The 15,503-nt window shown below is 37.4% G+C and overlaps 1 protein-coding gene across 10 annotated transcripts in view; it reads right to left on the bottom strand.

The window, feature by feature from the left end:
* The window catches only part of BBOF1 (basal body orientation factor 1), a 62,668-nt gene that overhangs the window by 44,157 nt on the left and 3,008 nt on the right, over nt 1-15,503 (bottom strand). For 8 of the 10 annotated variants that reach the window (XM_005605321.4, XM_023628079.2, XM_070250110.1 and 5 more), the window contains exons 2-4: nt 14,875-15,103; nt 3,918-3,983; nt 2,498-2,641 (exon numbers count right to left, since the gene is read on the bottom strand). In XM_005605321.4, coding sequence (XP_005605378.1) covers nt 2,498-2,641; nt 3,918-3,983; nt 14,875-15,103 — 439 coding nt within the window. The remainder of the gene's footprint in view (nt 1-2,497; nt 2,642-3,917; nt 3,984-14,874; nt 15,104-15,503) is intronic. The other 2 variants (XM_070250112.1, XM_070250114.1) reach the window with 1 other exon arrangement.

The raw sequence follows: 15,503 nt of genomic DNA, 5'->3' as shown, positions 1-15,503 counted from the left end.
TTTAACAAGTGTTTATTATTGTGTTAAGCTATTAGATTTGGGGGTAATTTGTTCTGCAGTAGTAGGTAATTAATGCAAGTGAAGAAGAGAAGAAGCCAGACTAAAGGTGTTAGACAGGGATTCAGGACACTAGGATTCTGCTGCCAGCTCTACATTTACCATGGAAGTCACTTAACATCTTTGTGCCTCAGTTTTCCTCATCTGTAGAATGGCTTAAATAGGCCCTAAAGTTTCTTCCAGGGCCAAGATTCTGTGAATTCTATGAAAGGTTTTAGTTTTATATAGTTGCCTTATATCACTCATTTACCAAATTTTATTGTTAAGTACTAGTCTAGGAACTAGTGAGCAGTGACAAGTACACACACAAGCAGATGACTTGGCTCCTTTTATTATCCTTAGTTTATGAAGATTAAAGAAGAAAACAAACATAAAATAACTAGAGAAGACAGTTATAGAACTACTATTTTTAAGGACATTAAAGGGCTTGAAACTCAGAAAAGGAGAGAGTTCCCCAGAAAATACTGCAAAGGAATTTGTATAATAGTGAGCTAGGGAAATTAAGAACAATTTTAAAGCAACAGTTACAAAGCAACAAGTAATCAAGTTCATGAACAAAGTTAGCTTCACGGGAAGGTTTTGGGATAACTATGAAATTATGATAGGAAGAGTTAAACCAAATTCCTTCCAAGCTAAGAAAGTGTCTTCCCATTCTCCACCTTGCCTGAAATGTGCCAACTCATTTATTTAAATGAGCTTCTAAGAGTCCTCTATTAATATTTTTAAAGGTATGTGATCATGACAGTAATAAAAACATTAGTAACTACTATGCTACCACTCTTACTAGGGATTAGTAGGAGCCAACGTGCTAAGTATTTTACACACATTACGTTATTCAATCCACATCTCTGAGAGGAGGCAGGTGATATTATAGCCACATTTTACAAATGAGGAGTCTGAGAATCAGAGATGTTAACAGAGTATCCAAGGCCACACAGCTATCAGCTACAGAGCCAGGACATAAAGTTCATGATCTCAACCACCACATTATCTTATCTACCTTATTCGTTTCTCATATACTCCTTCAATCTGGAAGTTAGCTAAATGGTAAACAGAAACAGGATACAGGAAGTTTGGTTTCCCAGAAAAGCTTATTCCTGCTAATTAGGGCTGTGGGTTGCCAGAAAAGTGCTTGAGAGAGACTGCACGCTTGGAGGACACACCATGATTGAGAATGAGAGGCACTAAACGGGATAGAGGAAGGGCCTTAAATAATATTAATTGTAATAAAAATAATTTTAGCAGGAGTAATAACAGCATCAGGATAAGCAACAGCAGGTGGTATTTATCACACAGTGCTAAACATTAAAAACATTTTATTTATTCTTCCCAATGTCCCTTTGAAGTTGGTACTATTATTCTCATCTCCATGTTCCAGACAAGGAAATTTAACAGGCTATCCAAGTAGTGAAGACAGTATTTATCGTCTGGCAGGCAGTCTGACTTCAGAGCACCAACTTTTAACGCTACACTACATGCTATATGGTTATTCTTGGTGGCAATACTACTTCTATTACTAGTCCTACTACAAATACAGTATTCATGTATATTCAGTGGTGTGTGAGAGCCAGCTCCTACCAGGAATTTTGCTAGTAGGTTGTTAAAGCATTGGTAGCTTGAAATTGGCCATAATAAAAGCATTTACACCAAGGAAATCAGCAAAGGATACAAATTAGGACTTTTTTTTGCAGAGAGCTACACACTGCTGTTAATATAATTCTCACTATGTGATATACACTATTTTAAGCACTTTACATATATGAATTCATTTAATCCTTACAACAACCCTATGAGACACTAAACATTACTATCCTCATTTTACATGAGGAAACCAAGGTATAGAGAGGTTAAGTAACTTGTTCAAATTCATAAAGCTGATTTCAGCGACCTGTGCTCAGCACTCATCTGTGCCCTTTATTGCATTATAATTAATACAATAAAACTATATTCTGAGCTAAGGGAATGGAAAGTAAGAGAGCACAGCAAGGTCAGAGAAACTTTCTGAAAGTACTCAGTCTTCCTCATCCCACCCACCCCTACCCAGAGAACCTTCCAAAATTTTCTGCAATTATCATTCATCAGTCTAAACATATTTTCCTTTAAGATTCTGCTAATTTGCCCCTAATGTTTTCCAAAAACCGTACTTTGTTTCTTATTGGAGTCAGTCCAAAGGTTTTACTGCTGATAAATGTGGGGAGGGTGTGTTGACTAAAATTTGGTGAATTTACAAAGAAATAATGCTCAGAAAAAGAAAAGTCTAACCATCAAGACCTTTTGCATCCAGTCCTAAACTGATATGTCTTACCCTTTTTTCCTCAAAAAAGCTCTAAAATGTCAGAGTCCTTTACCATCTCCTGGGAATAAATGTTTATGAAGGCTTTTGCAGATGTATGTAGTTAATTGTAATCTCCTTTTTTTTTAGAAAAAGAAAAAAACTCACATCATCTAATTCTTTCTCCACTTGGATTTTTCTCTTCTGGAATTGTTTTACTGTTTTCAGCTCTGTCTGAATCATGCTAATTTCTCTGGCTTTTTGATGGAACTGTCCCTCCAGCTCACTTATTTGCACAGTGTACTTTTGTTCCTGTATGCAAAAAAACCCAGGTAAATGAGTTAGGAAAAAGAAAAGAAGTCCCACAGAGTTATGTTCCATTTGAAGCCTTAAGCCATTTGTCTATCTTCTTTGAAGAAATGTTCCCTTTTTATTTTTCCATAAAGTTCTAATTTTTGTTAAAAGATGCCAAATGCCTTGAATAAGAAAAAAATTCTACAATGAGCTGATCTTGTATAGAAAATTTATTATTATTTATTGAAAAGAGGTATGAGAAGTCTAAACAAATCTTTAATCCGTAAGAAAGATAAATAACATCCTTGACCCTAAGTTGAAATTAGCAAGCTTAAGAGACAAAGGAAGGGTCAATATCTCTAATAAAGAAAGAAGGAAAGAGGTGCCAGCCTCATGGCCTAGTGGTTAAGTCCAGTGTGCTCCTCTTTGGCAGCCTGGGTTTGTTTTCTGGGCATGGACCTACACCACTCACTGGTCCTCATGCTGAGGTGGTGACTCACATATGAAAAACAGAGGAAGATTGGCACAGATCATTAGCTCAGGGTGAATCTTCCTCAAGCAAAAAGAGGAGGATTGGCAACAGATGTTAGCTCAGGGTGAATCGTTCCCTGCTTAAAAAAAAAAAAAAAAAAAAAAGGAACCGGGATTTTTAGTGAGGGAGAAAGAAGACATAGATAAAGTTAAGTAAAAACCTTGTATTCCTGCATCTGAATTGGAAGTATTAGTATGGGCTCATGATATATTTTATGGTATATTTCAATCTTTAAAAATATATGTATTTCCTAACTCTGTCCACTGAAAAGTCCTAGCAAGAATGACAAACTCAGGATCAGTAAGGACCACTAATACCAGATGATTTTCTAAAATAACATATTTTTATGTTATTTTTGAGCTTCTATACAATCAAGTGAACGAGCTTTAAGGTTGCTGAGCTGCTCATAGGACCTATTCACCTATTCTCATTGTTTCTTTTTCTTTTTTTTTTAAGATTGGCACCTGAGCTAACATCTGTTGCCAATCTTTTTTCTTTTTATCTTTCTCCCCGAAGCCCCCCAGTACCTAGTTGTATATTCTAGTTGTAGGTGCTTCTAGTTGTGGTATGTGGGACGCTGCCTCAGCATGGCTTGATGAGTGGTACTAGGTCTGCTCGCAGGATCTGAAGCAGTGAAACCCTGGGCCACCAAAGTCAACCACCCAGCCACGAGGCCGGCCCCTCTCATTGTGTCTTAAAACATGAGCTTGCCAGAAACCTGACCACCCAGTAAGTGGAGTATTAGTGCACATAGATACTCACCAGTTTTTCCTTCTCCTCTTGGGCTTTTTCCTTTGTTTCATTCAATTGCTGCTTCAGTTTTTCAATCTGTAGAAGACAGAAATACAGAGTCAGGAAGGTAAAGAAATTGCTCTCTCTCCTACCTTTATTAAGTAGCCTAATTTTCACATGATATTAAAACCACTGGGGTTGGAGAGGTGGAGTAAGGTGAGAAGAGGACAAGAGGGGAGATACTCCATACTCTTAACCCTTTTATTGCCAGGTTCCAAAACCTGGCTACCATCAGAATTACCTGGGTAACACAACATTAAATTTACCATCTTAACCATTTTTAAGGGTACAGTTCAGTAGTAAGTATATTCACATTGTTGTGCAACAGATCTATAACTTTCATCTTGCAAAACTGAAACTTTATATTCATAAAACACTAATTCCTTCTCCTACCTACTCCCAGTCCTCGGCAACCACTCTTCTACTTTCTGTTTCTACGATTTTAATTATTTTAGATGCTTTGTATGAGTAGAATCATATAGCATTTGTCCTTTTGTAACTGGCTTTTTTCACTTAGCAAAATATCCTTGAGATTCATCCATGTTGTAGCATGTGAGAGGATTTCCTTCTTTTTAAAGGCTACATAATATTCCTTTCACATATATACCACATTTTATTTACCCATTCACCCATCAATGGACATTTGGGTGGCTTCCACCTCTTGGCTATGTGAATAATATTTCAACAAACATAGGTGTTCAAATATCTCTTCAAGATCCTGCTTTAAATTCTATTGGAGAAGCCAGCCTTGTGACATAGTGGTTAAGTTTGGCACGCTCCACTTAGGCAGCCCAGGGTTGTGGGTTCACATCCTGGGCATAGATCTATACTTGTCAGCCATGCTGTGGTGGCAACCCACACATAAAGTGGAGGAAGATTGGCACAGATGTTAGCTCAGGGATAATATTCCTCAGCAAAAAAATAAAAATAAACAAACAAATTCTACTGGAAATATACCCCAAAGTGAGATTCCTGGATCACATGGTAATTCTATTTTTAATTTTTTGAAGAACCTCATACTGTTTTCCATAATGGCTACACCATTTTACATTTCCACCAACAATGCACAAGTGTTCCAATTTCTCTGCATCCTCTCCAACACTTGCTATTTCTGTTTTTCTGATAGTAGCCATCTTAATGGATGTGAAGTGATATCTCACTGTAGTTTTGATTTGCATTTCTCTTATCTGGGTAACTTTTTTAAAGAAAAGTTTAAAGGGCCAGCCAGTCGTGTAGTGGTTAAGTTCGTGTACTCCACTCTGGCAGTCCAGGGTTCACGGGTTTGGATCCCGGGTGTGGACCTACACACAGCTCATCAAGCCATGCTGTGGTGGCATCCCACATACAAAATAGAAAACTGGCACAGATGTTAGCTCAATGACAATCTTCCTTAAGCAAAAAGAGGAATATTGGCAATAGATGTTAGCTCAGGGCCAATCTTCCTCACACACACACAAAAAGCTTCAAGAAGAGTACAAAGAGTTCTCATATGAGCTTCACTCAATTTTGCCACATTTGCTTTCCCTCTCTCTATGTACAGTCATGCATTGTTTAATGACAGGGACATGTTCTGAGAAATGCATCTTTAGGTGATTTTGCCATTGTGCAAATATCTGAGTGTACTGAAAGGGAACAAAATTTGCCACCCCAAAACATGTCTCTTTAATATGAGGATTATTTTAGGCTATTTTAAAGAAACAGAAGACTCGGAAAGTTTTTCTTGTTACCTCCCCCTTAACTGCCTAAAAGAATTCAGTTAAAAAAAACCTGTCTCAGGAAGCGAGCTATCACTCTAGTATGTGAACTAACTGGTAGGCAGGGAGAAACCTAGAAAAGCGTTTGTTAGGCTCTCCTCTGTATTCTTCTGTTTCTGTGTCGCCACTTATTTTCCAAACATTTGTTCCCTTTCACCTACCTGTGAATTGCCCTCCTTCCCTTTAAAGTCCCTGACTCTCCCCACCCCTAAGCTCTTTTGTCTTTAGCTGAGGATGGTATTTAAGGTGAGGGCTTTGGGCATTTTGGCGAGTTACTTGGTTTTCTTGGGTTTCTTCCACATATACATGTTATTAAACTTTTGTTTTTCTCCTGTTAATCTGTCTCATGTCAATTTAATTTTTAGACTAGCCAGAAGAACCTAGAAGGGTAGATGACAATTATTTCCCCCCTACAGTACTTACACAAACCTAGATGGTATAGCCTACTACATACCTACATACCTACTACACACATAGGCTATATGGTACTAATCTTATGGGACCACTCTGGTATACGCAGTCCATCATTGACTGAAATGTCATTAGGTGGTGCATGTATATGTGGAAAGATCTATCTAAATATATATATATATATATATATATATACACACACACACACACACACATATGATATAGATTTTTTTTACATTGTTTTTTCTAGAACAGTCTTTGTCTTTTATGATATCAACATTTTTGAAGAATACCAGCCACGGTTGGGTGTGTCTGCTGTTTCTGCATGAGTAGATTCAGGTTATGCATTTTTGGCAGGGATACACTGCCTAAGTGATGATGATCCTTTTCAGCGCAACACACCATGAGGTGATTGATTTTAATCAATTGGTTAAGATTGTGTCTCCCAGGTTTCTCCACTTAAAGTTACGATTTCTCCTTTTGTAATTACTAAGTAATTTGTGGGAAGGTATTTTGAAACTATGCAAATATCCTTCGGCTCATCAAACTTGCACCCACGAGTTTTAGCATCCACTCATGATTCTTGACTGAATCAATTATCATGATGATGCCAAATGATGACTTTTCTAACTCTATCATTCCTTGGAAATTTAATAATTTACTGCATTCCACTGTAAAGAAAAGCTTTCCCTTCTCCCTTATTAACGTATGTATTTATTTGTTAGCAGTGTGCACTCATGGACTTATTTTATTTAATGGGTTAAAATCTATTGCTGTTATTATTTATTGTGATTGTCCCAGATTTTGGCAGTGGGAGCCCTTTCAAGCTAGCCGCTCTCTCCTTTTAACTTTTTTACTTACTTTCTGGCACAGTAAGATATTCCAGGTTCATCTTTTACTTTCCCTGCCCCAGTCTTGGAAGCAATCTCCAAGGATGCTGCTGTGTTTTAGTAGGAAACCTAAGTAGCTTTTTAAACTAAAAACTCCTTGATGTGGTTGTAGAATCAAAGAATACAAAGCAAAATATTTTTGTAAACATCATCTTAGACTAGTTTAAGGAAAACTTAAAATTTCTAAAAAATAAATTGAGACAGTCCTAAGTCATGTAGGACAGGTGTGAAATATAACGAGATTTACTTTGTGATTGATTGAACAAAGACTGAAAACAAAACAAAGAGTGAACAAAAACACACTTAAGGAAAATCTCCTACTTTTGCTCACGATATAACAGTTTTCAAAACACATTTAATTTCTTATATTTCTATAATTAACATAAAATAAGACTATAAATAGTTTAAAGTTTAAGAAAATAATACATTTCTAGGATACAGCAGAATGAATAACAAAATAGGAGAGCTAGTTAACCAGGATATACTGAATCTACTTCTTCCTTTCAAAGTAGTTTCTTTAGTTTTAATGGGCATCCATGACTGTGAGAAATTATGCATTTGCTGCAGTCAGATGCAGGCCTTTGATATATGGAGGCAGATGAAAATCAGGAAATACAAGTGATACCAATAAAGGCAGACAATATCAACTACCTAATGCAGGCCACAAAGCTTCTGTCATGAATTTTGAAAATTATTTGTATGGCTGGCATAAAAACTTACTTTAGAATAATACTTTATAGAAGACAATTTTGATAATGCCTACTATTCAGAGTAATTTTAAAAATGGAAGTTGCCTACCAAAGAAGGTAAAAAAACAACATCAATGCACAAAAAACTACACTTTAATAAAATATATAAAATGTACACAAACATTCAGTTGTTTGATTTCTCTAACATGCTTTCAATATTATCTTGAACTTAGTTTTTTTATTCTCTTTTTTTATTGAGTTATTGATAGGTTACAATCTTGTGAAATTTCAGTTGTACATTAATGTTTGTCAGTCATGTTGTAGGTGCACCACTTCACCCTTTGTGCCCACCCCCCACCCCACCTTTCCCCTGGTATCCACTAAACTGTTCTTGGTCCATAGTTTTAAATTCCTCATATGAGTGGAGTCATACACAGATTATCCTTCTCTCACTGGCTTATTTCACTTAACACAATTCTCTCAAGGTCCATCCATATTATTGCAAATGGAATGATTTTGTTTCGTTTTGCAGCTGAGTAGTATTCCATTGTATATATGTACCACATCTTTATCCATTCGTCTGTTGCTGGACACTTAGGTTGCTTCCACGTCTTGGCTATTGTAAACAGTGCTGCAATAAACATTGGGGTGCACAGGACTTTTGGGATTGCTGACTTCAAGCTCGTTGGATAAATACCCAGTAGTGGGATGGCTGGATCGTATGGTAGTTCTATTTTTAATTTTTTGAGGAATCTCCATACTGTTTTCCATAGTGGCTGCACCAATTTGCATTCCCACCAGCAGTGTATGAGGGTTCCTTTTTCTCCGCAACCTCTCCAACATTTGTTGCTATTAGTTTTAGATATTTTTGTCATTCTAACGGGTGTAAGGTGATATCTTAGTGTAGTTTTGATTTGCATTTCCCTGATGATCAGCGATGATGAACATCTTTTCATGTACCTATTGGCCATCCGTATATCTTCTTTGGAGAAATGTCTGTTCATGTCTCCAGCCCATTTTTTGATCAGGTTGTTTGATTTTCTGTTGTTGAGTTGTGAGAGTTCTTTATATATTATGGATATTAAGCCTTTGTCAGCTATATGACTTGCAAATATTTTTTCCCAGTTAGTGGGTTGTTTTTTTGTTTCAATCCTGTTTTCATTTGCCTTGAAGAAGCTCTTTAATCTGATGAAGTCCCATTTGTTTATTCTTTCTATTGTTTCCCTTCTCTGAGAAGGCATGATGTGCGAAAAGATCCTTTTAATACTGATGTCAAAGAGTGTACTGCCTACGTTTTCTTCCAGAAGCCTTATGGTTTCAGGTCTCACCTTTAGGTCTTTGATCCATTTTGAGTTTATTTTGGTGAATGGTGAAAAAGAATGGTCAATTTTCATTCTTTTACATGTGGCTTTCCAGTTTTCCCAGCACCATTTGTTGAAAAGACTTTCTTTTCTCCATTGTATGCCCTCAGCTCCTTTGTCGAAGATAAGCTGCCCATAGATGTGTGGTTTTATTTCTGGGCTTTCAATTCTGTGCCATTGATCTGTGCACCTGTTTTTGTACCAGTACCATGCTGTTTTGATTACTGTAGCTTTGTAGTATGTTTTGAAGTCAGGGATTGTGATGCCTCCTGTTTTGTTCTTTTTTCTCAGGATTGCTTTAGCACTTCGGGGTCTTTTGTTGCCCCATATGAATTTTAGGATTCTTTGTTCTAATTCTGTAAAGAATGTCATTGGGATTCTGATTGGGATGGCGTTGAATTTGTAGATTGCTTTAGGTAGAACGAACATTTTAACTATGTTTATTCTTCCAATCCATGTACATGGAATGTCTTTCCATCTCCTTATGTCATCATCCAATTCTCTCAGAAAGGCCTTGTAATTTTCATTATATAGGTCCCTCACTTCCTTAGTTAAATTTACCCCAAGGTATTTTATTCTTTTTGTTGCGATTGTGAATGGTATTGTATTCTTGAGTTCTTTTTCTGTTGGTTCATTACTGGAGTATACAAATGCTACTGATTTATGCAAATTGATTTTATACCCTGCAACTCTGCTGCAGTTGTTGATTACTTCTAACAGTTTTCCAATGGATTCTTTGGGGTTTTCTATATATAAGATCATGTCATCTGCAAACAGTGAGAGTTTCACTTCTTCCCTCCCTATTTGGATTCCTTTTATTCCTTTTTCTTGCCTGATTGCTCTGGCCAGGACCTCCAGTACTATGTTAAATAAGAGTGGTGATAGAGGGCATCCTTGTCTTGTTCCTGTTTTCAGGGGGATGGCGCTCAGTTTTTGCCCATTGAGTATGATGTTGGCTATGGGTTGGTCGTATATGGCCTTTATTATGCTGAGGTAGTTTCCTTCTATGCCCATTTTGTTCAGAGTTTTTATCATAAACGGCTGTTGGATCTTGTCAAATGCCTTCTCTGCATCTATTGAGATGATCATGTGGTTTTTATTCCTCAGTTTGTTGATGTGGTGTATCACGTTGATTGATTTGCAGATGTTGAACCATCCCTGTGTCCCTGGTATGAATCCCACCTGATCATGATGTATGATTCTTTTGATGAATTGCTGAATTCTGGTTGCCAAAATTTTGTTTAGAATTTTTGCATCTATGTTCATCAGTGATATTGGCCTGTAGTTCTCTTTTTTCGTGGTGTCCTTGTCAGGTTTTGGTATCAGCATGATGTTGGCCTCATAGAATGTGTTAGAAGTGTTCCATCTCCCCTAATTTTTTGGAATAGCTTGAAAAGGACAAGTATTAAATCCTCTCTGAAAGTTTGGTAGAATGCCCCAGGAAAGCCATCTGGTCCTGGGGCTTTATTCTTTGGGATGTTTTTGATTGCTGTTTCAATCTCTTTCCCTGTGATTGGTCTGTTCAAATTGTCTGCCTCTTCTTGAGTGAGCTTTGGGAGATTGTAGGAGTCCAAGAATTTATCCATTTCCTCTAGGTTATCCATTCTGTTGGCATATAGTTTTTTGTAGTATTCTCTTATAATCTGTTGTATTTCTGCAGAGTCTGTTGTTATTTCTCCTCGCTCATTTCTGATTTTGTTCATTTGAGCTTTCTCCCTTTTTTTCTTTGTAAGTCTGGCTAGTGGTTTGTCAATTTTATTTATCTTCTCAAAAAACTAGCTCTTTGTCTCATTGATCCTTTCTACTGCCTTTTTCGTTTCAATAGTATTTATTTCTGCTCTGATTTTTATTATTTCTCTCCTTCTGCTGACTTTGGGCTTTATTTGTTCTTTTTTCTCTAGTTCAGTTAGGTGTGCTTTAAGGTTGCTTATTTGGGATTTTTCTTGTTTGTTAAGATGTGCCTGTACTGCGATGAATTTTCCTCTTAATACAGCTTTTGCTGCATCCCATATGAGTTGGTATGGCATGCTATCATTTTCATTTGTTTCCAGGTATTTTTTTATTTCTTCAATGAGCCATTGCTTGTTCCGTAGTGTGTTGTTTAGTCTCCACATCTTTGTGCCTTTCTCAGCTTTTTTCTTGTAATTAATTTCTAGCCTTATAGCACTATGATCTGAGAAGATGCTTGTTATTATTTCAATTTTCTTAAATTTGTAGAGGCTCACCTTGTTTCCCAACATATGGTCTATCCTAGAGAATGTTCCATGTGCACTTGAGAAGAATGTGGATTCAGCTTTTTCAGGGTGAAGCGATCTATATATGTCTATTAAGTCCAATTGTTTTAGTTTTTCATTTAGCTCCACTGTTTCCTTGTTGATTTTCTGTCTGGATGATCTGTCCATTGATGTGAGTGGGGTGTTGAGGTCCCCTACTATTATTGTGTTGTTTTTAACATCTTCCTTTAGGTCTGTTAATAGTTGCTTTATGAATCTTGGTGCTCCTGTGTTGGGTGCATAGATATTTATAAGCGTTATTTCTTCTCGATGAAGTGTCCCTTTGATCATTATATATTTTCCCTCTGTGTCTCTCTTTACCTGTCTTATTTTGAAATCCACTTGGTCTGATATGAGAATTGCAACACCTGCCTTTTTTTCCTTGCTGTTTGCTTGAAGTATTGTCCACCAACCCTTCACCCTGAGTCTGTGTTTGTCCTTGGGGCTGAGGTGTGTTTCCTGGAGGCAACAAATTGTTGGATTATGTTCTTTAATCCATTTTGCCACTCTGTGTCTTTTTATTGGAGAGTTCAATCCGTTCACATTGAGAGTGATTATTGATGCATGTGGACTTAGTGCTGTTAATCTGTCGCTCATTATCTTGTTTTCCTGCATTTCTTTTCCTGTTTGCTTTAGACTACCCATTTAATACTGCAATTTCTTATGCTGGGTTTCTTAGATTTTTCCTTATTTATGATTTGTGACTCTGTTTCGTACTTTATTTTTAGTGTCTACCTTGAAGTTTGTATTTAGAATCTCGTGTATAATATAGTCTATTCTCTGGTGGTCTCTTACTTACTTGACCAATACTGATTTAGACCCTTTGCTCTTCCCCTCCTAAATAATTATTTTCATTTTTTATTCCAACTCGTCTTATTCATTGGTAGAGTGCTAAGATCGTCCTTGTTTTGGTAGTTTCCTTACCTTTACCCTAATGCTATAATTGAATATTTGCTATCCTGTTCTGGTTCTATCCATTGGTCTCCCTAGTCTGTGGATTGTGTCCCCTTTCTCCCTTTTTTCTTTTTTCAGGTATGAGAGCCTTCTTGAGGATTTCTTGTAATGGAGGGCTTTTAGTTACAAATTCCCTTAACTTTTGTTTGTCTGGAAAATATTTAATTTCTCCCTCATATCTGAAGAAAATTCTTGCAGGATAGAGTATTCTTGGCTGAAGATTTTTATCCTTTAAAGGTTTGAATATGTCACTCCATTCTCTCCTAGCTTGTAGGGTTTCTATAGAGAAATCCGCTGACAGTTTGATAGGGGCTCCTTTATAGGTTATTCTCTTTTTTTTTCTTACTTCCCTGAGTATTCTTTCCTTATCTTTCCTTTTTGCCAACTTTACTACTATGTGCCGTGGGGTAGCTCTTTTTACATTGACAAATCTAGGAGATCTAAAACCCTCCTCTACACACATTTCTCCATCGATCCCTAGATTTGGGAAGTTCTCTTCAATGATTTCATTAAGCACACTTTCTGCTCCATTTTCCTTTTCCATATTCTCGGGAATTCCTATGATCCTTATGTTCTTACTCCTCATTGAATCCATTATCTCTTGGAGGTTCCTCATTTTTTTTAATTCTTAGTTCTCTTTCCTCCTCTGTCTGGCGCCATTCAGCCTGTCTATCTTCGATTATGCTAATTTTCTCCTCTATGTTGTCTACACGGGCATTCAGGGAATCCATATTCTGTTTTATCTGGTCCATTGTGTTTTTCATCTCAAGTAATTCTGTTTGATTCTTCTTTATGATTTCAATCTCTTTTGTGAAGTAACTCCAGAACTCGGCTTGTTTCTCTATCTTTCTCTCTACCTCATTGAGTTTTTTGATTATAGCTGCTCTGAATTCATTATCACTTAGTTTACCTAATTCCAAGTCCTCAGGACTTAATTCTATGTTTTTATTGTTTTCCTTCTGGTCTGCAGCTTTTATAAATTGCTGGATGGTAGAGGAGCGGATTTTCTCATGGTGGTAGAATTCAGTTGCAGTTACAGCCTGTCGCCACTAGATGGGGGTCGAGAGTCGCGTGTTATGAGCTCTCCGCCTTGGGGCAAGATGGCTGCGCCCACTGGCTTTGCCCGGCGGGGGGTAGGGGGGAGGGGCTGTTACTCACACGTGCCAGTCTGGGTTCAGATCGGTTCTGTTCTCTGGTCTCCCAAGGCCCTTGATTTATGGGAGTCCCCACGGACGGAAGCTTCCCCCCGTCAGTGGGTCTCCACTGAATCAGCGGCAGGAGTCCTGGATGATCCCCCGGTCACGCAGCCCCTCTCCCGCTCCTTCCCCACCCGCGCCACAGCGATCGCAGACTCTAGGGGAGGGAGCAGTATTCTCTCCTACCGTTCCAGCGCCTCTGAGGGTGTAAGCAAGGTTTATGATCTCCGCTTTCTTGGTATTGTAGGTCTCTAACGAGCTGGCATTATGTTTATTCTCTGAAATTCAGTTCTTCCAATCTTTTGTTGTATTTTGGAGGGGAGAGAATCCCGGGTCAGCTCACCCTGCCATTTTGCTCTGCCTCTAAGTCTTGAACTTAGTTTTGATTGCTGTTAACTTTTTCAAAGCATCAGTACACTCATGAGCCATTCATTCACGCATGCAAAAATATTTTAACAAGTGCCAGGTCCATATTAGGTGCTGGAGATATAGCACTTAACAACAATTTTAAAAAATCCCCAAAATTCTTTACTTTTGTGAGGTTTCCTTCTAATTAGGAGAAGAGACAATAAATATATAAGTAACATGGATACAGTATGACAGAAGGTAATAAATATTACAAAGAAAATAAAACGAGAGATGATTTTAATTTTAAAGAAGATAGTGAGGAAGGGTCTCACTGAAAAGGTAGCATTTGAAAAAAATTACGGAATGAATCATGAATTTGCATGTCATCCTTAGGTTGAAACCATGCTGTGCATCATTCTAGTATTAGTTCATATGTGTACTGAAGCAAACACATAAATAAATAATAAAAAATGGGAATGACAACACTGTAGCTACATGGGGTTATTAAAAGGAGAAAATGAGATAACAGAGGTAAAGCACCTAGCATAGTATCTGGCACAAAATAGAAGCTTCAAAACGTTAGTTCCCTTCCCTTTTTCTTTCAGATCTATAATGACAGCTTTACTCTCAACACTTAAACAAGATACAATAAGGTACAGTAAGATAAATTCAAGATTCAACTTGCTGGGTTCATAATCATGTAACCATGGATTATCAATGAATTGCTTTACAAATCACTAAAACTAAGTATTTATCAATATCAAAAATATATAGATCATATACCATGCTATTGTCCTTAAAATAAAATGGATCATAATGTTCCCTATGATCAGACAGCAAAACATTGGACAAGAACTGAAAATATGAAAGAGCCAATTCTGACAGTAAAGCCATTCTAAAATTGCATCCTGCTTCAAGGAGAGTTAAGGTCAACTGAAATGTCTTAACTATGTGGTAAGATTCCAAGGAATTAAAATCCCCAAAATGTATAACCACACCAGTATAACACAGAGGTAGAAATTGTGGCTCAGGACGGTTTCTACCTACCTACCATATTATCTTTCTCTTGATCCTGCTTCTTCAGGTAGCTTAATACAGACATTGTGTCTTTCTCCATTTTGTACTGACGTTTCTTTAAGTCCTCATTACTTTTTGCCAATCTCTGGGAAGTATCACGGTACTCCATCCTAGAGAGTTCTGTGACTTCCAGCCTGGCCTCCCAAAGAGAGGCATTGGCCTTGGCTCTGTCCACCACAGATTCATCAGTTTTTACTGGCTTCCTGCATGGCAAGAGGACATTGACAGAATATAACTATTTCTCTGCAATATTAGTATTACACCTATTATTGTTTGTTTTGCTTGGTATTGCCTGGCACACATGAGCAAATATGGTTGGGTGAATGAGTCGATAAGAAATAATTATTTACTTGATAAGGGAGTTAAGTAGGTGCCTCTTCCTAGAAGAGAGGAGCTTTGGAGCATAACTCTAAAGGACTGGAAAAACAAAGAAGAAAGGCATAGTAAGGCAAATTCATTTCATAAAGCTCTTACAACTTTTCATTTACTTCTGTGATTCTCTCACATCTGAACTGTCTTTTCTATTCCTACTTACTCAGTTTTAGACCTTGGCTCTCCCCAGCGCAAATCTATTACCTTAGTTCCCCTTCTGCATGCTGATAC

The sequence above is a fragment of the Equus caballus genome, chromosome 24 (assembly GCF_041296265.1).
Source record: "Equus caballus isolate H_3958 breed thoroughbred chromosome 24, TB-T2T, whole genome shotgun sequence".
Taxonomy (NCBI): domain Eukaryota; kingdom Metazoa; phylum Chordata; class Mammalia; order Perissodactyla; family Equidae; genus Equus; species Equus caballus.
Note: the sequence above shows the minus strand (reverse complement) of the source record. Positions and strands in the feature narration are given on the sequence as shown.